The sequence below is a fragment of the Marmota flaviventris genome, chromosome 10 (assembly GCF_047511675.1).
Source record: "Marmota flaviventris isolate mMarFla1 chromosome 10, mMarFla1.hap1, whole genome shotgun sequence".
Taxonomy (NCBI): domain Eukaryota; kingdom Metazoa; phylum Chordata; class Mammalia; order Rodentia; family Sciuridae; genus Marmota; species Marmota flaviventris.
This window is the reverse complement of record NC_092507.1, coordinates 87837404-87861567: the sequence shown is the minus strand read 5'-3', so window position 1 is coordinate 87861567 and position 24164 is coordinate 87837404. Positions and strand designations below refer to the sequence as shown.

The window sequence follows — 24164 nt, the reverse complement described above, 5'->3', positions numbered from 1 at the left end:
CTTTAAAAGGTCACATAAACTCAGCAGGATAGAATCTGTGTAGAACTATCAATAAAACCATAAAAAAAAAAAGACCAAAAGATGTGCTCTGAGCCTTCGATCAATATCTGACTGACATCTATTTAACTGCATTAGTTTTTCTTTAAAAATAAAAATAATGACAAATTGTCTTTAAATTGTCATAAAAGTAAACATTTGCAATCATGTTCAAAACTCTTTATCAACTAAGATTGGCAATGGAAATATAAAGTATCCAAAACTAACTGCACTAACCCTACTGCAGAAACTTTGGTAACACTAAGCTCTCAGGAATAACTGAAAAAGGACTTTGAGACAATTCTTACAGTGCAAATCACTGACACATTACATTGTCTTGTTCCAGGTGACCAAAAAAAAAAAGAAAAGAAAAGAATGGATGTAACTCACTTACATGTGTATTTAATGGGTCACAGAAACCCTGACAAGTGTTTCTGTTTTCACTGGAGAATGGTGCTTATTTGCCAATTTAACAAGAAAAATCTGATAAAGAATCTGTTTTTTACTGTGATCCAAGTTACTCAAAATAAACCCCAGCCACTGAGAATAGATTCAACAGTTTGGACTGAATAAGCCATCTATTTTCAACACTCAGGAAACTGGCACACCCTCACTATTCAAAACTAATGTCAATTTTTCCATCACACCACACATCAAAATCAAAGGTTTGCCAAATACGGTATGCCTATAATCCCAGCAATCAGGGAGGCTAAGGCAGGAGAATCACAAGTTCAAGGCCAGCCTCTACAATTTAGCAAGGCCCTAAGCAACTTAGTGAGACCCTGTCTTAAAATAAAAAACAAAAAGGGTTGAAGATAAGACCCATGGGGCAGAACTGACCCCAAAGATTAGTACTGAGAAGTAGCAAAGTAGTTGAGAATTAAAGAAATATCTTTAAAAAGTTTCCACATTTTTGAAACTCAGAGAAAACATGGTAAGGAAAATTTATCCTTCAAAGTACAAAGTCAATAACTAAACACATTTTGACAAAAATCACAATGCTATATTTGAACTAAGAAATATCTGGTTCAATATTTTATGTGAAGAGACATATTTTATAATTACAAATAACACCAGCACATGTTTACTTTTCTTTAGAAGAAAGAAAGCAGCCTCATGCCAAGTTTTAAGTGTTTGACCCTTTTGAGTCTTTGTTAAAAGACCTGCAAGTTCTGGCATGCCCAGAAGATCTAGAATAATTGCTTTTGAGATTTCCCATTAAGACTCAGTTACATAGCTCAGCAACTATGGTATCACTAGGTGTCATCCCCAAAACACAACAAACACCTCCCTTAACACAAACAACATGAGTCCATTTTAATGATAAATGTCATTAAAGGATTGCCAGTGGGAGGTTTGTGGATCCTCAGGTCAAGGAAGATGTTCTAGCCTCATATCTGCTTTGAGAGAAAACTTAAATATTCCTGTTCACCTTAGATGAAATACCACTATTTGGGATAAGCCACCTATTTCCAAGATCTGATTCCAAGAGATATTTTTTTTTTGTCCCACACAAACATGTATCAGGAAAAATGCCTCAGAGTGTTTCAAATCTGTAGCTCTGCCAGATGTTCATAGAAATGGGCGCAGGGGTGGGGGGATCAGTACTTTGGAAAGCTGTGGGTTAAATAAAAAGATTACTTCATTACTCAGAACCAGTCAGAATCTTTAAAATGGGAGCGTACTTTATAAGTCTCCAAGATGGAGCAGTCTAAACTTATTTGATCATTGAATTTGTTTTTTTGTTTTGTTTTGTTTGGGCCATGGTGTATCTTAAAGATCAGTTTTTCACATCAGCCGCATATTCACACATAGGTAGTTTTTAAAAACTCTAATACCAAGACTTCACCCCAGGTCAACTGCATTAGAATTTCTAGGGGTGGAACCCTGGCATCAATAGTTTTTATAGCTTCCCCCGTGTGCACAACGTGGATCAGGAAAAATGCCTTAGAGTGTTTCAAATCTGTAGAACCAACTTGAGAACCAACATATCTTTGGGAAAAACTGAACTATACATTCTATTCCCTTCTTCAAGCTAAAAAAATAAAAAAAAGCTGCACAAAATTACAAAAAAAAAAGAAAAACTAATGACTAGAGTTAGGCCTTCCTACTTCAACCAGCTTTATTCCACTAGACATTAGCACAACACCCTACCTCTGACACCTCCGTCACCTCCATCACCTCCACACCTCATCATTATTTTTCATGCCATTCTTTCTAGATATGTCTTCAAAACTGGGTCCCTGGACATAACTGATTGTTAGCATAATTTTATTCCCCTTTGAGTCTGTATGCCATAGAACATTTGTGGGGTTTTTTGCAGATTTAAGAATCATCACCAACACCAAAAAACTTGCCAAGCTGATACATACAAACCAATAAACCAAGAAGTTGGTATCAAATGAATTTTAAAACAGAAAAATATATTTACCTCAAAGAAGAATTGTGCAACTTAGATTAGTTAAGTTTCAATGTTTTGTGAAACTTGAAACTCCCACAAGCACCGTTTTATGAGTGCCCAAGAGCCTACACCTGAAAGCCATCACCATTACCTCCATGAAAACAAGGTGGGACTCCACTAGGGGCCAGTGGTCTTGGGGAACTTTAGACAAGAGGCAATTAATATGACCTCACAGAATGTTCAGGCAATCGTATACACTAAGTCTGGTAGTATACCAAAGGGAGGGAACCTCTAAAAGACTCATCTCAGGCTTGCCAATTTAAACTCTGCTGACTCTGCCCCCAGGACTGAAAGGTCCCTTGTTTCCTTGAAGGCCGGCTGCCAAGCCCACACTGAGATGGGCGGACAAAAAAGAATTCAAGGAGATGGAAATACTCTCTCCCTCTAGTTTTCAGCTAGAATCACTCTTGATAAACACATTGACTGTTCTTACTACAAAAGAAAAGCACAGTTTGACACAAACACCTTACAATTCAGTGGAACACCCTAAACTGACTCGCAAACAGTAACATTGCAACACTCCTGAGTGTCGCAAGGAGACAGAAATTCAACTATCGCTACAGTCAACTGTACTTAATTTAATCAGGAAGTCAGTAAACCTACACAAATCTTTTTCTAAATCTGTCTCATTTCTAGTGAATTTTTAACTAGGTTAATAGAAGGCTATAATTTAAAAATTTTAAATATAAACCCAAATAGAAAAAAAAATCAGGTCATCTTTTTGGTTATAATAATGGACCTATACTGCAAGCACCACATTATTACTATCCTATCTAGTGTACCGTTAATTTTTTAAAAGCCTATGCCACAAAAAGTTATTCCTATGAACAAAAAGTTATAGCACCCAAAATCAGCACTTGGATGGTTATGCAAAGTATATGCCACATGAACAAAAAGTTATAGCACCCAATGGTTATGCTTATTTCCATGAAAGTGTTCTGTGGGTCCTAACCCCCAGATCCAAAGTTACACCTTACTTTTTAGTATACCCATCACACCTATCTCCTAACCCTAGTAAAACCCTGTAATTGTTTTGCATACTCGTACTTTCTACGACTTCCCCTGCAGTAAGTATGAAGGTATCCTAATCATCTTTAGATCCAAAGGAGTATCACAGTGACTGGCATAGAAGGAATAATGTACTTATTTTATTCTCTTTGGACACAAATGGAAAAGAACTCAATTCCAGCGAAGAGTCAGCTATGCAAACAAATAATTATGGTACAGAATGTAGGCTTTAGTGTTATGTGTAGTATTGTAATACATAAAACATAAAAGGGAATTATAGGTAAAGGACCGGCCAAGCTTCTTCAGATAAATGAGAAAAGGCTTTACAGAAGTGACTACTCAAATAAATGTCTGAGAAATAAATAATCTTGAAGAGCACAGTTAATATATTGATGATAGCCTTTATCAAAAGACTCTAAAATTATAGCACAAATGGGTACATAGGCATTGCAGTAAATAGTACATCTGAACATACCAACCACACCTTCAAAAGCCTTCAGATCCCCTTTTTTAAACAATTTTAAGCAATAGCAAGGTGTGGTGCCTGTAATCACAGTGACTTGGGAGGCTGAGACAGGGGGATCATAAGACTAAGGCCAGCCTCAGCAACTTAGCAAGATCCTGTCTCAAAATGAAAGATAAAGAGGACTGGGGGTGTAGTTCAGTGGTAAAATATCCTGGGTTCAGTCCCCAGTACACCCCACACACACACACACACACAGAGAATATTACACTAGGCACAGGGATAAATACATTAGCTCATTTAATCCTTGAATAGCCCAGTAGCCATTTTACAGATCAGGAAACTAAGTCTCAGAGAAGACAATTTGCCCAAGCCACTTACACTTACTATAAATAATGAGAAGTAAATTGAAGCTTCAAACCCAGCATCCCTACCTCCAAAGCATATATTCTTAACTACTTTGCTTAGAACTGAAGTAGAATTATTAGTATTATCATTATTTTCTTTTCTAACAAAATAGAACTGTATTTCACAAAGTGCTTTCAAATGACAGGAGGGAAAAAAAAAACCTCTAAGTTTCCTTAACACTCTCCTATACATAAGCCATCACGGTTTCTCTGCCCTTCTATCGGGAGTCGCCATGAACAGGAGCTGAGCATGGTACCCTTAGCCTTGGGTGATGGAGGTGTGGAACTGGCTTCCGCTTGCAGCCTGAAAGCAGGTGGACCTCACCTTCACTAGGCAAGGAATTAAGCTCTGGGAGTGGGTGTCCCCCAATGGGACTGGGCTACACTGCCCTGAAGCCCAATCCCTTGCTTCATTTGGGTGGAACTTTTCTCGAGTGTCTTCCCCTCAATAAATAGGGTTTCAGGTGTGCTCTTTCTTTTGCCAGCCTCTCTTGCCTCCCTCATGGGAGCTAGGGCAGAGGAGCTATCACTGAACCCCAGGAAAAAGGTACTTTCTATGCCTACAGGATTTGTTCATGCCAGCCCAATTCACCTGGAGTGACCCTGACTCCCGTCAATGGCTAAGGGCTCATTCTTCCAAAGGCTGGAGGGTGTGCTCCTCTCAGAACCCCATCCTTGACCTCCCTACAGCACTCTACGGCTGCCTCCCAGGTGCCTCCTCCTTGCCTCCATACCCAACTGTGTCCCTCTCTCTCCTGTGGTCTCAGAAACAGGTGGGAATCTCTTGGGTCTTAAAGGATTGTGTCTTATTCTCTCAAACCTTTGCTAAGAACCCGCTGAATGTGCAGCAGAGTGGGAAGACAGCACAGAGGCCCCTGGGGTACCCAAATATACCTCCTTATGATAACAGTAACAATAAAAAGCAGTACATATGCTTATAGGTTTCAATACATAAATAAGCAAAAAGGGAAAATCATTTTTAAAATTCACAGTTCTATCAGAGATTACTGTTTTGGTAGTATTTTGGTTAAATTTGGGTTTGGGGTTTTTTTTTAATCAATGCTAGAGATTCAACCCAGGGCCTGGGGAGCCAAGGTCTACCACTGAGCTATACCCACAGTCCCCTTCTACTTTTTAAGCAAGTTCAAGTTTACCCTAAATTTTTTTTTAATTTTCTTCAGGTGATACTTACATAACTTTCTTTTTCAACACTGTAACAAGAGACACGCTTCCTGAGGATGCAAACTCCATGTGTGTACTAAACAGGGCATCTAGGGTCCCCACTAAACCTGTGCTCCTGGAAGGTCCTTGTTCCATATCCTCAGGACCTGACATGAGTCACAGCTCAATCGATGTTCATGGAATTAAAGAATGGAGGAATCAATAATGTAGATTATTAAAAGCAAACAAAGCTCGACACGGTTATTAGTTCCTAAATTAGGCCCTCTTTGTGCTTCAAGAAAACTGTCAGAATATAGAGAGTGTTCTAGGAAAAAAAATAAAAATAAAAGATAAACTCCTAAAAGGAACAAGCCATTTTATTCTTACTAGCTACAAGGGAGTGGGAATTATGCAAAAAGAAATAATAAAAATACCATCTGACCTCAGAGAGGAGGGGAAAAAAAAAAAAAAACCATCAACCTCATTTCCTTCCATATAGCATCCTGGTCAGTCTTAGACAATTTAAAAGCACCACAACCCAACTGTAAAGCAGCTGGCTCTCTAGTCAGGTCTAGCCAAGTCTTGTGAGTGGTCATACCTGAATGGAAGATAGGGGGGATTTGAGCCAGACAGCAGTGCTCTGTAGGCTTCTTCAGGTGTCCTCTTTAAATAGATCACCTAAGACAGAGAAATAGTAACATTTAGAATACCACACCAAAGAATGACACAAAACTAGTTACTCACCAAATTTGCATTTCACTTCTTCCACTTAAAGTGAAAAACCTCATGATGATACGTTGATCTTTAGACAGCAACCAAAGTGCCAAAGTTTCCTTTTCAGCTTGAAGCTGAGGCTTAAAGATGGGTAAAAGGTTAGAGACAGAGGGCAAATTGTTTTTTTTGTTTGTTTGTTTTGGTACTGAGGATTGAACTCAGGGGCTCTTAACCACTGAGCCACATCCTCAGCCCTTTATTTTTTTTTTAATGCAAAGTCTCACTAAGTTGCTTACAGCCTCACTAAATTTCTGAGGCTAGCTTTGAACTGGTGATCCTCCTGCCTCAGCCTCCCAAGCCTGTGGGATTACAGACATGTGGCACTGCTCCCGGCTTTTTTTTTTTTTTTTTTTTAATGATTCAGAAAATTAATTATTTTGAGATGTGGTATGGACCACCCAGGAATTAGTATTTCATACATCTTTATCATATTAAATGGATAGGAGAAAACACAAAGTATTAATCTGAATAGAGTACAAATCTGAAAAGGGTATCTAATATGTCCTCTTGGGAGATGCATTTAAAATTCCTACTTCTTAGTATTAATGACCTTTTTGCAGAGAGCAGATTCTGGAAGAGGTAGTTCACCTCTGCACACCCAGAAGACACAATAGCAGGGGACACCCACACCTCCATTGTTACACCGTGCGCTCAACAACGACAAAAGCAGGCCTCTAGTCTCCCATAGAAGATCTCTCATGAATTAACTCAGTGATTGACAAATTTTGAAATACATCTCACAGTGAGCACTATACCCATAAGATGTCTACTGAGTTCTCTTATCTGCTCTGAGGAAAGCCAGTGTTGCTCTCTAAATGTTCAATAACATCACAATAAAATGGGGGTTGGTATTTGTTAAGCGTGTTAGAAAACTTAATGGCTTGGCCCTTTATTCCAGGGATGCTTAATCCCTCTGTACAGCATGAAAATTAATCTTAAACAAAGATAGGAACAAAAAGGAGCTCTTTCAACTAGTAAACAACCTCCACCCAGTTGACGTACGCCTACATAGCATATGCAGGCACTGTGTCGGCTGCTGGTTCTTCCATTAGCAGAATTTACATTATTGTGGAGCAAAGACAATGATTAACAAAAATAAAAACAATCTAAGTGCTGAAAAAGAAGCAAGCAGGTTTCTGGAGAGAGAACAGAAAAGAGGTGGTTGATGGATGGCAGTCAGGGAGAGGTCTCTGAGTGGCGCTCAGGTGGAGCTCTAGAGGGTTTGGGAAGAGCTAAGGGATAGGAGGAAGGATCTCCCAGGCAGTGGGAAGGACAAGGACAAGGCTGGTGGAGGTGGGAAAGAGCTTGTGAGCTTGGGAGGGCTGGGGTGGCCTGTAGGACAAGCCAAGCAATGACCAGAATGTGAAAAACACATGGAGGGATTTGATTTTATTCCAAGTGTAATTTAATGTCTTAATTTTGGTCCAAGGGCATAGGTCCTTCTCATTTATAGTTTGAATTTAATTCCCCAAATCCTCTCTACCAAAAATTAATGGCATTATTTCCTTAATGTGTCTCAACATCAAAACAGTATGCATTTCTATTACAAGAATGGCAGAGTCCCAGTTACTTAAAAAGTAGGGTTTTTTTCTCTGTACTTATAAGCTTCTTTGAGCTTTAAGCTATTCTACTAACAATATATCACATGTATTTACTTATTAACAATTTCAGGAATAGGAAGCACTCTAATTCTGAATTCTCTAAAGAAAATTAAAATAAATGATAAAAAGAAGTACATCTAACTTTAATAACAAGGATCCATATTCATTTGGCAAATAAAGAGAAGGTCTAATAAGGCATACACCAACCTAAGTGAATTGAGGATGAAACAAAAACAGCACTGAAAATGAGTTAACCTTAAAAGTACTGATCTAGACAAGTGGCATAGATTCCACAAATAGAGAATCACGACTCTAGTTCCAGCTCAAATAATTATAAATCCATTTCAGTCAACCCTAGCTTCCACGACCATTTGCAGGAACCAATATTACAACATAATTTCACTGCACCCTAATGGGTAGGTTATATAACAGTGTTGGTCGTAAGGCAGTGCTACAGCAATTGAAAGTTGACTAGGCTGCTAGAAGGGAAAGCTGCTTGTAGAAAGCCTTCTGTGTTTGGATTAGATAATTAAAGCTTATACATCAACCTTTGAAAAGCAAAAATACATTTCCCTCCTTGGGAGCAATTACATTAATTCCCTTTAATTTTGCGACAGTGGTTCCACAGGTTCTACAGTCACCGGCCCACGTAAAATGCTTCCCTACATTGATGACCCCACAGGGTTTCACTCCTCATCTTACCTGCATGACTTAGCACACATGACCCATGTTCTCACACTGTAAGATGAGAGCCTTTGTTTTTATTTTTATCCCGGTGCTAAATTATTAATAAGTGCAAAATGAAACCCAAAGGAGGCCATTTAAATTCCAGGAAGAATCCCGGGGCATCTGTTACAGGTTGACCTTTTACAGCCTGAATGTAGGTACTTAGGGAGAGTGGGAAAATGTTTTCCTGATACACAAGGGCATTACCGAATGAATGCATGCTAAGTCATTAAAATACAGACTCCCATTTTTCCAGGAGAAAATATGGCATGTATTCCTATGCCAGCTCTTCTTAGACATGTCTTCTAGGAGAAAGAGAAAGAGAGGGAGAGAGAGAGGGAGGAAAGGAGGGAGAGAAAGAGAACAAACACAGGCCTGATTAAAGCTCAAAAGGAAAGTAACATTTACCAGATTCAGAGAATCTGGGGCTCAGAAAGGTTTACCTTTCCAAACTTGCACTGCTGCTCTATGGTGGAGTTAGAATTTTTGAACATGTATCTGACTCAAAAGAAAGAAAAATGAACGCTTCCAAGTTCCTAAATGCCATTACACTTGATTTGTAAAATTAGGTGACTTCAAACTATTAACTGTTGTCTCTGAGGAATAGGACTAGGGAAGCATTTGAGGTAGAAAGGGAAACTTTCTATTTTGTATTCTCTATCACTGTATTTTGGACAGATATGTTCAAATTTGTTTTTTAATGCAAAGCAACTCAATCCGTTATGAACTGCTAAGTATACCCTTTTTCTAAAAATAAGATCTATATTTAATATTTAAAAAGTTGTCACTAGATATTCTAATATTTCTAAAAATATTTTCTGAATAATACTATTTTCAAAGTATCTTCTAAATATTCTGATTTTTCTTTTTCTCCTTCTAAGGGGGAAATTATGTAAGACTGTCTACTCCTCTCACTTGCTCTTAGTATATATAAACCCAGTGAGAGAGCCAGGCGTGGTGGCACACACCTATCATTCAAGATGCTTGGAAGGCTGATGCAGGAGAATCACAAATTCAAGTCTAGCCTGTGCAACTTGGCAAGACTGTCTCAAAATAAAAATTAAAAAGGGTTGAGGATGTAACTCAGTGGTAGAGCATGCTTAGATTCAATCTCCAGTACCACAAAATAAAAATAAATCCAATGAGAAGAATTTTTCCAAACTTTTGATGAATATAACTTGACAAAAGCCACCTGCACAGCTAACTAGTGCTTGATTTGCCACACCAAGTTAGTAAGCAGTATATGCATCACTTCTATAAAATCTACCTACCTGGTTAGGAAAGCCTAGAAACCTCCTCCATAAAATAACATTTAACATAGACATTTTTTTTTTATCTTTAACTAAACATGAGTCAGCCAATTAAAGTGAATGTTTTTTTTTTTTTCTTTTTAATAGACTTTACTGCCAGGTACCAAGGATGCAAATAACTCCATTTCTTAAATACAAGATTCCTAAGAGACAGGATCATCAACAATATGAAGTTTTTATTTAACAACATAAGAAAAATTACAGTACTTCAAGCCAGAATAATTTAGATTGTTTACCAATAAGTTAATGTTGCCCAAACTTCAATTAATCATGTATTAACTTTCCCAGCTTCTATCACCTATACCACCATGTACTACCATTTCTCTCTGAACAGACATGTTCTTTTAACTTAATCAATTTAATGAAGTGTTTTATATCATTGCAATAAGTGAAAACCTGCCACTGAATCTACACATAAATGAATACTCAAATACATAACACTTAAAATTTTAAATGTTTGTATATATAGCACACACTGACAAACAATATATCAAATATCAAGCTTGTACTAATTTTATAAAGGAATATCAGACCAACATGGCAAATTAAATAAAATCTTCAAATAATTTATTTGCAAATACTTCTAAATCATTTTTTCTCACTTTAAAAAATAAAGTTTATTCATTTGGTAGCGGGGATCAAACTCAGGGGGACTTAGCAATGAGCCACATCCCCAGCCACTCCTTTATTTTTGTATTTTATTTAGAAACAGGGTCTCACTAAGTTGCTTAGGGTCTCATTAAGTTGCTGAGGCTGGCTTTGAACTAGCAATCCTTCTTTCTCAGCCTCTCAAGCCCCTGGGATTACAGGTGTATGCCAATGCGCCTGGCAACTCTAAATCATTTTGAAAACTAAATCCTATGGTCACTAAATCCTTAAAGCCTTTAATAAATAATATATGAGATTTTCAGAGACATCTTAGAATTGACAACTATACTTCTTTATTCAGCTAATTTAATCTCACTGATCTGCCAGCAGTGATTCTTAAAACAACAATTTATATAAATGGCTTAATATAGAAGTTGAAATCAGACTCTAGTCATAAATTCACTAGTGGTCTTTCCCTAGGGACATGTGCCTTAAACTTTACCATGCTTTTAACTTTGTTTTTAGTTGCTATTATTCCCCCCCACAAAAAAAAAAAAGCTTTACAGCAAAAGTGTACCCCCCAACACACACACATACACTGATACCTTAAATATATTTTAAAAAGAAATTTACTCCCCCACTCTGTGTTAATTATGTTTATATTTTGTGAAAATAAAAATACTCTTAAAGGTCCAACTTGGCCTTCTGAGTGAGTATTCTTTAATTTTCACAGTTGATTTCCTGTGATTTGCTTAACATTACACTTGTTTTAAAAAGAGGAAACAAATGCTGAGAAAATTCCTTCCCAGTTAGGTACTGCCACTGGAAATCCACATGAGAGCCTAACCATTTCTGAGTCAAGTTCTTCCAGAGTTTTCCAGAAAACAGATATTACAACTTGATGTCGAGAAGAACTAAGTAGAACTTTCCAAATATAGAGGACACACCAAAAAAGAGAACCTTTCTTTAAAACTTTCAGAGTAGATTTGGCACACACAGAATACTAAAATTGGGCATCACCAAGATGTCACTATGACATGTGCCTTAGGCTTTAGTCCATTAATCAGCAGTCACATTTGCGCCCTATTGCCAGCCCATATAACTTATAATCATCATACTTTCAAGATGGCACTTGAGGATGGAGTGGGCAAACACAAGAAGAAAACATTTTTTTCCCTGTCTGAAACAGTATAGCGCACTCACTTCATCTGAAATCCCCTTTCCCATCTGTAATTCCTCCCAATCAGCCAGACACGAACTTTCAAACCTTATCTTTGACTCCAGCCTCTCCTTCACTGTACCACACACACATCAAATCAATACTCAAAGGATGGGTTCTCTCTCCTCAGTCTCTTTTAACTATGGAGGAGATCCAAGTTTGGGACCCTGAAACATACCATTTGAGGAGAGAAGGAAGATACAAATATCTTTTCAATTTTTACAAAAATGCCACCACTGGACACTCCAAAGAGAGGGCCTGAGCTAGTGAATGCCCTGACTCACAGGTTTCATGAGCTCCAGGGTGAATTTCCACCTGGCCTTTCTTTCATGACTGTCCACTCTTTATTTCAAACTCATATCTCCAGGCTCAAGGACTAACACCAGTCTCTGCCTCCTCCCCACGCCCACTCCAGTACAGTCAGCCCCCTGCATCCACCTGTGCTACTGTAGATCAAGCACATTCAAAAAAGAAATAATAACAATACAACATAGTAGCACAATAGTAAAAAGTATATAGAATAAATTTTTAAAAATTTAAAACAATACAACTATTTACATAGCATTTACATTAAATGTATTATAAGTAATGTAGAGATGATTTATGGTATATGAGAGGATGCGCCTAGGTTATATGCATATACTACACCATTTTATATATGATACAAGAGCATCCAAAGATTTTGATATGGGGTGGGGACTGAAACTAATTCCCTGAGGATACCAGGGGATGCATACAATTCCAGAGGAGGGCTCTCCAAGTCTCAGTCCTGCTCAAAAAGCCCAAGCCAGAACACCAGCCCTTGGCCAAGTCACCACCTCAGTCTACCCTTCCAGGTCAGTTTGTTGTTTTTCCCTAAATGAACCTTACCTGCTAGTCTGAACGTGTTACCACTCCCTAAACATACTTGATACCTCTGGCATCTGAGGCCTTCTTCCTAGAACTCTCTCCTTACCACCTCTGCCTATTCAAATTCTTCCCATTTCATTAGCTAGTTCTCTAGTTTTCATTTTATTAGTTCAATAACTCAAATACCACCACCTCCACAAGGCCTTTCCTCTCCAACCCAGAAACCCTGCCCTTATTCCTCAGACTCCAGAAGACGACTCTTATCCATAAGAGTGATAACAGACATAATAATGACAATAATAAAAATAGAAAGTTAAACAGCAAATATTATGCGCCAGGCACCACATAAGAATCAGTTGCTCAAGATCACACAGTTGACCATGGTGGAGTCTGTTTTTCTCCCTCACAGACTCTCATAACTATTTCCTGATAAGCCCCTCAGCTCAGTTGTGATTATTGTCCTTTATTCTTAAAAAGCTCCCAGAGGTGGTAACCAAGTTCCCCACACCTTGATAAGTTTTTTTTAATACTTCCTGTCAAAGACATGCTCAGTAAATACATGTTCTGGGAATGAGTGCTTTACACTCATAAGGTACTGAGAATGTATCCACTAAGGAGGGATAATTCAGTTTAATTAATAGGTAGTGAATGAGATTTTTAAAAATGTGTCACTGCCACTTCAGTGATACTGCCCAAGGGAGCTAGTAAAATTAACTTTGCGAGTCCGGTTGTATGAGAGCATCAGACTAGGTAGAGTCAATTCTCCAATGATGTGTGCTAAAAAAGAAAGCAATAAAAGACTGATGAAAAAAAATGAAAGCTCTAGCTCATGTGATTTGTATTTGCTTACAGGACGTATTTAGATAGTCAAGGCATAGTCTCTGATCCAGCTATTTACTCTCCCTCTGTGTCTGTTCTAAAGCTAACCTTGGTCACTCCCAACACCTGACAACAGGCATTCAAAAAGAAATAGAACAGAACCAAATCACCAGAGATGACGGTAATTCAATCAACATGTATTTGATTTACTTAATGCTTATTTGCACAGGAACCTGGACCTATAAGAGGACATAGGGAGAATTTGCAGCCTGATTAAGGAGCTTAAAGAAATTGGCACCAAGAGCTCTACAGGGGGGTTGGGAATGGGCCATGAAGTGACCAGACTAGACCTCAGCCTGCCTTGTATCATGGTAGCACTTAGATGGTTACCTCTTCCTCTTCCTTGGGCTGCCCCAAAAGGAAGCCAGGGCTCTGATGCAGGCAGATTGGTCCCTGCACTATGTTCTCAGAGCTCTCTGCCACTCTTCAAATTCTTACTCATTTGTTTCTATGGTTATTTGATTTAGTCTCTCTCCAGGCTAAATCTATCTCCTCTAGATTTGGAGGACTCAACACTGTGCCTGACACAATATAAACTCAAAAGTGATGGCTCAAATAGTTGGTTGGGGTGGCGGGGCACTTCTATGAGAAGAATCCTGACATAGTCCAGAGAACACTAATGAATTATCCAAAGACTGAGGCAGCAGAGTGTGATGGTTAGGTACCCAGGTCTAAAGCCAACCTGCCTGGATTCAAATGCAGCTTTTTTACTTCTGAGTGGCATGATGTTAATTCTGTATGTGTCCGTTTCCTTATGTGTGAAGTGGGACTAAAACCAACTACATCATAAGGTCATTTATTGGGAAGAGTAAATAAATCAACAGTACATGTCAAGTCCTCAGAACTGTATCCAGCTCTTCTACAGCAATGGAACACAAAAGGAGATAAACTTTGATGCCAAAATATTTTTTTCTTCTTTTCACCACTTATAGCCATGTGAATCTAGATTTACATATTTCTCACACCTAAGCCCTAAAGACTGTCACACCATTAAAACGGGAGGTGATAAACTTCCCTTGTGATTGTTATATAGCAAAATCATAACATAGAGACCATAATTTTGTAAAACCCTCTGATTTTTGAAGCACAGACATTAATCCTACTCTCAGTTTCGCCTCTTCGAACAGCCTTCAAGTCTCTTGGTGCCTTAGTATCAACAACTATAAAATAAATGCCACTGGCCCTTGCCTTATCAAATCCACTGTCAAAATATCAGAAGATCCCTGAGGTGGCCCTTGTCTCCCCAGTAAAGTACATGTAAACAGTGGAGAGCTGATATTACTAGAACTGTACTCATTTTTTTCCATATTTGAACTTCTCATGAACAAAAGAATAAGATTACCAAGCTCAGAGTGGAAAGTAATTACCAGTTACCTGCAAAGAATGAACCACAGAAGTCCACAGAAACACACTATAAGGCAGAAACCCTGCAAAGAAGCTGAAAAACAAAACTTCTAAAGTCTCTTCCTTGGCTCCCAAGATTTGGTTCTCAGACTTCTTAAATGTCAGGGCATTTAATTTATAAACTGCTTCTTCCTGAGGATGGCATTAAGTCCTAATTGTCATACACAAGCACAAACAAAATGTTTAATATTTTTATGTTTAGCAACATTTTCTTCTTAGTCACTTCCTCCCATTATATTCAGTAACTAAGAAAACAATATCTGTGTTCAACTTTATAATTTAAAGTATAGGGAAAAGTTATACCTTTCTGAAATGTACAAGCAATTCAATTTTTGTTCTAATTGCTTACATAACAGAAATACTCAATTTGTTGAACAGTCACTTATTCATCTGGTTACAAATCAGAAATGCAACCGTATTCCAGTCGGTCTACTTTAAATCAACCATGCTAAATAGTTTCATTAAAATAGAATAAGAGGGGCTGGGGTTGTGACTCAGTGGTAGAGCGCTCACCTAGCACATGTGAGGCACTGGGTTTGATCCTCAACACCACACAGAAATAAATAAATAAAGGTATTTTGTCCATCTACAACTAAAAAAAATATTTAAAAAAAGAAAAAAAAACAGAATAAGAGGACTGGGGTTGTAGCTCAGTGGCAGAGCACTTGTCTAGCACATGTGAGGCACTAGGTTCAATCCTCAGCACCACATAAATATAAATAAATAAAATAAAGGTATTGGGTCCATCTACAACTAAAAAAAAAAAAAGTTTAAAAAAAATAAGAATGAATATATCTTGTCCCTTACAGACTCTAGTTGAACACACTATAAAAGAAAGCCAATCATTGTTCCTGTCCTTCAAATCTGTAATAAATCACAAGTTATGAGGTCAGCAAAGTATAAGGCAATCAATGTATCTGCTCAGCAAATATGGTGGCAAGGTTAGTTACAGAAGTACAACAGAATCTGACCTCAGCTTCACCCATCACTTATTTCTATGCTAAAAATACTTAATCTGTCATCCTTCTGAAAACAAGGTCTAGAAATGACTGTGCTTTTTGTTTGTGGTAATGTTTGCTCTGAAATACTCTTATGTGACATCTCTTTACATTTTAATTTTAAGATGCGATCTGATAGACAAGCAGCTGACTTTATTCTATTTGTCTGAGAATTCACTGGGAATAAAAATACACTCTCCACCCTCTCCTGAGCGTAATCAGAGTGACACCAGTGGGAGCTCTTTGATGGGCAAGTTAGGAGCACTGCAGAAAACATTAGCCATGTGGCTCATCCCATCTAATTGATGGGAACTAGAATTTTCATAATAAACCTGAAAAGACGTGTTTCTAGAACTGACACAGATGGGACAAATACATACCACTTGTTAGTTGACACAGTGACACTGTGACCTCCGTCTGTCTGAGTTGAGCTCAGGTTCAACAGATATCACTGACTGACTGCTTCATGTCAACTCCTCATTAAGCAGATCAAAGACACACAAGCCAGTGGTCTCAACACACAGAAGTCTACAAGGACCCGTTAAGGGGGCAAAGGAGAAAATGTCTCAAGACCTGAGTCCTTAATCTCACACAGGTGAGCACAAAGCTACTATGTTAAAAGATGGAGGTAAACAGAAGCCTATCATTCAACATCAGAAGGTAGTCTCTGTATAAAACACAAAAAACGGACTCGCTCCAGAATATCACTTGAATAATACACACTCTCAAACTGAATGGCTTCATGTTAAAAACTCCTGCAGCTGAGTTTCACTGTTTCCTTCTAGAAAAAGTAGAAGTTCTGGTTCATAAAAACTTTCAAATCAAGTTTTCTTTCTTTCTTTCTTTTTAGTTGTAGATGGACACAATGCCTTTATTAATTTTTATGTGGTGCTAAGGATCAAACTCAGTGCCTACGCAAGTGCTCCACCACTAAGCTACAACCCCAGCCCCTCAGGTTCTTTCTTTAAGTGAGAAAAAATGTGTTTTTTAAACCAAGACTTGAATTTGATCACATTTAAATCATATTTAAAAGGCAAAAAAAAAAAAAACACATAACTTTATTTATGACACCTGTGACAGATCCACTATAATCATGAGACAATGTTTAAATTTCCTTAACATCTATTATCAACTATGAAAGTCCTTAACCTGCAAATGAATTGTAGTTGGAACATATATTAGTAGGGTTAACATTTCAAAATCTGGAAATATTTTACCAAAAAAGAAAATTTTAAGATTGTTAATTTCCTAGGCTAGACATCTAAAATAAAATGCAGTGGAAAACATTATTTTTAAAACTATACACTAAAACTAAAAACATTAAAGTATGTTGTCTTTTTTAAACCTCTCCCCTCAGTGCTAATACTTGAAGAAAGATTAGAGTAGAAAAACAGGGGGAAATCAATGAATATGCTTTCAATGACCCTATTTCAAATGTTTTGATAAATACTTTATTATTGCTAATCCCACTTCAAAATGCAAAAATTTCCTCAATTTTTGGTATTATGATTAGGAATGATCTCAAATCTGATGCAGTGGGAGGCAAACCAAACATAGGAGAAAGAAGATTTTCTTGCCCTAAGGAAAATAATGATAAAAAAAAAAGAGAGAGAGAGAGAGAGAACAAGAAAGGTGAAAAGTTTTCTGAGCCTATGAAGAGGAAGACTATTGAACAGGGATGGACCCAGCAAGGGCAGATTGTGTCCCCTTCACCTACGGCAACTAAGGGCACCCTGCAATGTCCATTGAGGAGGGACAGAGGCAGGCCAGGCAACCCCATGTTTTCGTTCTACTAACCAGAGCATGCCCTGAGGGATTTTAAGTAAAATTGTTTAAAAATTAAGATTTAAAAAAAAAAAAATCTTTCAAATATATTTCTTATTTAAGATTTTTTAAATATTTATAAGTTTGTAGGTAAGATATTACACAAACTTCAACGAGCCACACAGCATGTGAACTAACTCTCAGATCTGGAATCGCAAGGTAACTTGTAAGCTCCTATTCTTTGAACTTACTCAAGAACAGAAAACTAGCAATAAGCACAAACAGGAACTGGCTGTTCTCTTCTAGTATTTACAAAAGAATTGTTGCTTAGAGAATACAGGAGAAACAAGAGCTTTGTTCAGCAGTTCAGGTATTTGCTGAAAGTATTCTGTGGCGGTTTTTCTGTGCATTAGCCTGAACTGTTCAAACAAATGCCATCTGACAAGATTGTCCTTCAGAAAGATAACAGAATTAATCATTCTTAAATGTGCAGATTTTTTTTAAGTAACCATGTTCCCTGAATACCTTAGCTTACTAATTCCCACAAACAATAGAACTGAAGCAAGTGATAGCAACTCCAACTCAGATAGAAATCACTTTAACCCACCAACAGATCTACTGCATACACAACAACCATGCCCTCCCCTGCAGCCACCAGGAATTTCCTTCCCCTTCTGGTTCACTACTGTGAGTAACCGTCCCTCCTTCCAGAAAACTAAACCCCTTTGACCCTGGTCAGCAATTTCTCACCTGCACCTCTGATCAGCAGTAAGTCTTGTACAGCAGGCTCACTAGAAGCAAGGAAAATGAGGAAGGGTAAGGAGAAAGCAGAAGAAGAAAAGCAGAGAATTTTCCACAGTTCTACGTGCAGATAATTCATTCCTCCATTGAAAGAGTTATTGATACCAGACACCATGGATAAAACCAAGAAACGTCATTATGTTCCTAACGTCCAGGGGGTCCTGACTCTAAGCACTCTCCAGAAAAGCCTTTGAACCCATTTTAAGATATAGATATTCTAGCCTCTCCTCCCTAAGATTCTAATTTACCAAATGTGAGGTCTGGTCTATGCATATTTCTGAAACATAATTATAGTAAAGGACCAATGTATCCTTATATAAATGAGAAGGCTAAATAATATCACAAAACTATAAAAAAATATTCTTCCCTTAACTTTAGGAAACAGTTGAATAATGATTGTGTTGAATGTTCAAAAAGAGAGAGAGAGAGGAGAGAGAGAGAAAGTTGAGCCAGGCACAGTGGAACAAGCCTGTAATCCCAGCAGCTCAGGTTGAAGAAAGAGGATGACAAGTTCAAAGCCAGCCTCAGCAACTTAGTGAGACTCTGTCTAAAAATAAAAATAAAAAGAGCTGGGAATGTAGCTCAGTGGTAAAGTGGACCTGGGTTCAATCCCCCGTACCAAAAAAATAAATAAATAAATAAATAGAGAAAGAGAGAAAGAATTGATATAAGGAAGGTCTATACTTTTTATTAATTAAATTCCAATAGAATGTCAACAGGCTTTGCTGACATCCTTTATAACCCCAGTTGTGTAAGTGTCAACTTAGAGACACTGAGTTATATTTTAGGGACATAAAAATGAGGACAACAGGGAAAACAGACCATCTAAATAATCGAACCACCAATAAAATAAATACAGGCCTGGGGATAGAGCTCAGTTGGTAGAGTGCTTGCTTGCCTTGCATGCACAAGGCCCTGAGTTTAATCCCCAGCACAGAAAGAAAGAAAGAAAGAAATTCCCAGACCTCACCCAATAAAATAAATACATAATCATCAAACCATCAAGACTTTGTAGTTCACCACAAGAAAAAAAATTGAACCATGGAGGTAACTGTATCATGGACAGCCTTAAGCAGGGGTCTAAAAGTTAAGTTAACAAGTCTTTCTAAGTATAAGTCAGGTCATTCCAACCCTAACAGCTTGCTGGGTCATGGAGAATAGAATCTAAATAACTCTCACATACCTGCCCAGCAGACACCTCAACCCTCATTCCCTGCACCACCCTCTGACTCTGTGCTTCAGCTACCTGGGCTTCATCTTGGTTCCTTAGTCACTCTACTCATTGCACCCTAAAGCCTTGTTCCTCTTTATCATCTTACCTGTCAAAACCTCAAAGAGGCCTTTTCCCTGAATCTGAAGTAGCCAACCAGTCACCAGCACAGCTCAACTAGCCACTGTCACCATCCCTTACTTTCTTCGCTTGCTTCCAGCAAATTACAAAGCTCTGAGAGGACAGAGACCTTTCTTGGTCACTGCTATATACTTAGAGCCCCAAAGAGTGTCTGGCACAGATGTTCAATAAATATTTATTCAAAGAAAGAATGAACAAATGAACCAGACAGGACAGGAGAAAGGTAATTTCCCACTAAAATGAATGAAGAGCTTCATGAAAGAGGGAAGGCTATAGCACCTACTTCTCCCTTCTGATTAAGCCACCTGAAAACTCACTATTAAATTTTAAGGTTGAGTAACTCAGAGACAGTTACAAGCCATTAATACTCCAGTTATCATAATACTGTGATTCTATGTGTTATCTGATGAAGAAGGAGGAAGAAGAAAGAAAAAAACAAAGACGATAGGAGAAGTGGTCAGAAGAGAAGGAGGAGAAAAGTGGTGGAAGGAAGGAGTAGGCACAAACGGAGAGGGAGGGGTACACAGGGATGACAAGGAGTGGCAGATAAGAGAGGTGATGGTCATTTCACACCACAGTGTTTGCTTGGACCATGGGTGTGTAAGTAAGCTGGGGGCTGCTATGGCAGAGGGTGAGAAGGAGAGGGAGGAATGCCAACAATACAGGCTGTTTATCCCTCCCAGTGCTGCCTCCTATGACAAGTGTTTTATTCTGAGTCTCCTGGTCCTAGGAAAATTCCTTATTAAGTTTTAGTGATGATGATGTTCTTCATAGAAATCATAGAATTTTTTTGTGAAAAAAACAGTCACAAAATTTGTTTGGGGAAAAAAATAGCCAAAGAATCCTTAGGAAGAAAAGTAAAGCAGGAGGCATCACAATACCAGACGTTAAATTATACTACAAAGCTATAGTAACAAAAATGGCATGCTATTGACACCAAAACAGACATGAAGACCAATGGAAGAGAATAGAAGACACAGAGACAAACCCACATAAATACAGTTTTCTCATATTAGACAAAGGATCCATAAACATACATTGGAGAAAAGATAACCTCTTCAACAAATGGTGCTGGAAAAACTGGAAATCCATATGTAGCAAAATGAAATTAAACCCCTATCTCTCACCCTGCACAACACTCAATTCAAAGTGGATCAAGGACCTACGTATGCATTAGACCAGAAACCCTGTGCCTATTAGAAAAAAAAAAATGTATGTCCAACTTTTCATCATGTTGGTTTTGGAATCAATTTTCTCAACAAGACTTCTAAAGCACAAGAAGTAAAATCAAGAATCAATAAATGGATAATATCAAACTAAAAAGCTTCTTCACAGCAAAGGAAACAATCAAGAATGTGAAGAGAGAGCCTACAGAATGGGAAAAATTATCTTTGCCACCTGCACCTCAGATAGAGCATTAATCTGCAGGATATCTAAAGAACTCAAAAACTTAACACCAAAAACACTAATAACCCAATCAATAAATGGGCAAAGAAACTGAACAGGCACTTCACAGAAGAAGAATTACAATCAGTCAACAAATATATGAAAAAGTGTTCAACATCTCTAGCAATTAGAGAAATGCAAATCAAAACTACACTGAGATTCCATCTCACTCTAATCTGAATGATAGTTACCAAGAATACAAATAATAATAAATATTAGATGTGGAGGGAAGGGTACATTCATACATTGCTGGTGGGACTGCAAATTGATGCAATCACTCTGGAAAGCAGTATGGAGATTCCTCAGAAACCTTGAAATGAAACCACCATTTGACCCAGTTATCCTACTCCTGGGTTTATACTCAAAGGACTTAAAATCAACATGCAACAGTGACACAGTCACATCAATGTTTACAGTAGCTCAATTCACAATAGTTAAGCTATGGAACCAATCTAGATACCCTTCAACATATAAATGGATAAAGAAAATGTGGTATATATACACAATGGAATATTACTCAGCCATAATAGTCATAAAGAATAATGAAATCATGGCATTTGCCAGTAAATGGATGGAACTGGAAACTATCATGCTAAGTGAAATAAGCCAATCCCATAAAAACAAAGGCCAAATGTTCTTTCTGGTATGCAGATGCTCACAAACAAAAAGAGAGGGAGGGAAGAATAGAAGTTCATTGGGTTAAACAAAGGGAAATGAAGAGAAGGGAGGGGAAATGGGAATAGGAAGGTAGAATGAATTATACATAACTTTCATAGGTCCATATATGAATACTAGAGGGGACAAAGCTCCAAAAGCTTCGTTATTGTACTTTACCTGAGATCTAAGTAGACCAATGCTTTTTTTTTTTTTTTTTAAGGGGTGGGGAATAACATGGAGTTAATAAAGGGAATCCTGTAGTCCATGTTCTTGGTAAAAATCTCAAAATTTTAATGGTAATAGATCTTAAAACAAGTTAAATCTGGTTTCCTCTTCCTTAAATTCATAAGTAAGATATTTTCATCAGTAAATATGCATATAAAAAAATCTAATATCTAATTTTTTAACTATGTGCTAATCATGGCACCAGTCCAATACCAATATCTTAAAAGCTTTTTTTTTTTAATTCGTACATCCAGCTTTGAGATGAGGAGGGAGAGTGATTTTAGAAGCTTTCAAAATTTTAACCCCATTTCATCACTATTTCCATTATATTTCACAGATGTGTCTTTAGGAAAAACAAAAAACCACAAACTTAAAAGTTGGCTGTGGATAAAACATGTAGCTTGCTGCCAAAACTACAACTCACAGATACTGGGAATTTTCTCAAAAACTCATTCATTTCTGAAGAGGACCTAAATACTTTGCCATATTCAAACTAATGGGATTTAAGTATCCCAATTCTAAAACAGACAACACCCTGCAATGCTATTAACATATGCCTAAATTCTGCATACAGGATGGATCCATTCCCACATGCTTATCAAGCAGATGATTTCAAATCAAAAGTATTGCAGCTAAGATTGGGTGATAGTGGTCAAGGGCAAGACCTTGGGATAAAAGTAGAGGTCCCCTCTTATACACAGTAAATACTTTCTATGACATCTAGGGGATGCCTGAAACCATGGACAGAATTAAACACTACATACACTGTTTTTTTTCCTATACATACTTATGATAAAAGTTGCATTTATGAATTAGACACATAAGATTCATAACTTAATAGCTTAATAGCTCAGTGGTAGAGTGCTCGCCTAGCATGCATGAGGCACTGGGTTCAATCCTCAGCACCACATAAAACTAAATAAATAAAATAAAGGTAAAAGGAATTTTAAAAAGATTAATAACAAAAAACAATAATAAAATAGAATAATTATAACAATATATTGTAATAAAATTTATGTGACTGTATCCCCTTACTTTCTCTCTCTTTCTTTCCTACCCTCCCTCCCTCTCAAAATATTACACTGTACCCACCCTTCTTATTATGATTACGTAACATACAAAGCCTATGTGATTGATGAAGTGAGGTGAATGGTATAGACACTATGCCACAGCATTAAGCTTCTAGGTAAGGGTTACATAAACAAAATCACAGAGATACAGCAACAGTGGATCTGACAACCAAGATAGCTAATGAGTAACAACCAGGAGAGTAGCATATACACTGTGTATACACGATATAAAGGCATGAGTCACATCTCTGGTGGGATGGAGCCAGTTGGTACACAATTTCATGACACTACTTAGCATGGTGTGCAATTTAAAGCTTATGAATGTTGTATCTCTAGAATTTTTTCACTTAATAGTTTCAGACCACAATTAACTGGGGGTAACTAAACTGCAGAAATTAAAATTGTGGATAAAATCATGCATGATGAAGATTTTGAACTTGGAGTCCATATGCATCACTTCTTACATGCTATTAATACAAGATCAGTCACCATTGCGAATCTGAATTCTCTCCAATGAGATTTCCTATCTCATTCATTCCTTTATTCATTAAAACAGCAGAGGTAGATGCTATGTTGGGGACTATGGATATAAATATGAGTAAGAGTCATCTTTATTCAAGGAGCTTATTCTAGTAGGGGAGAGACTGCAAAGCAAGTAACTGCAAGGAGTTCATTGTAGTGCATTCTAGTATGCACAGTAAATTGTAAGACAAGGTGAGAAAAGCTATAATCAAGCCTTGTTCTGGGTCAGGGAATAAGGAAATGACAAAGTGACTATCTAGAGGGTAGAAGTGAGGCAAATAGAAAACACCAAGAAAAGTTTACCTGAAAGGAGGATAACTTTTCTTAATTGAATAAAATTTCCCAAAGCCAGCCCACTAAATGACTCATACACCCACTCTCAAAAAAATTATGCCTGATTCATCCTACAGTATGTATATTCACATGGAAAGCCTTGCCTAGCTG

At 37.6% G+C, this 24164-nt stretch overlaps 1 protein-coding gene across 3 annotated transcripts in view; it reads right to left on the bottom strand.

Annotated features, from left to right (window-relative positions):
• Nucleotides 1-24164, bottom strand: part of Cdc14a (cell division cycle 14A) — a 164483-nt gene that overhangs the window by 95284 nt on the left and 45035 nt on the right. For all 3 annotated transcript variants that reach the window (XR_011708888.1, XR_011708889.1, XM_027943151.2), the window contains one exon: nt 6135-6214. Coding sequence is in view for 1 of the 3 variants with exons in the window: in XM_027943151.2 (XP_027798952.2) it covers nt 6135-6214 (80 nt within the window). In the remaining 2 variants the exon portion in view is untranslated. The remainder of the gene's footprint in view (nt 1-6134; nt 6215-24164) is intronic.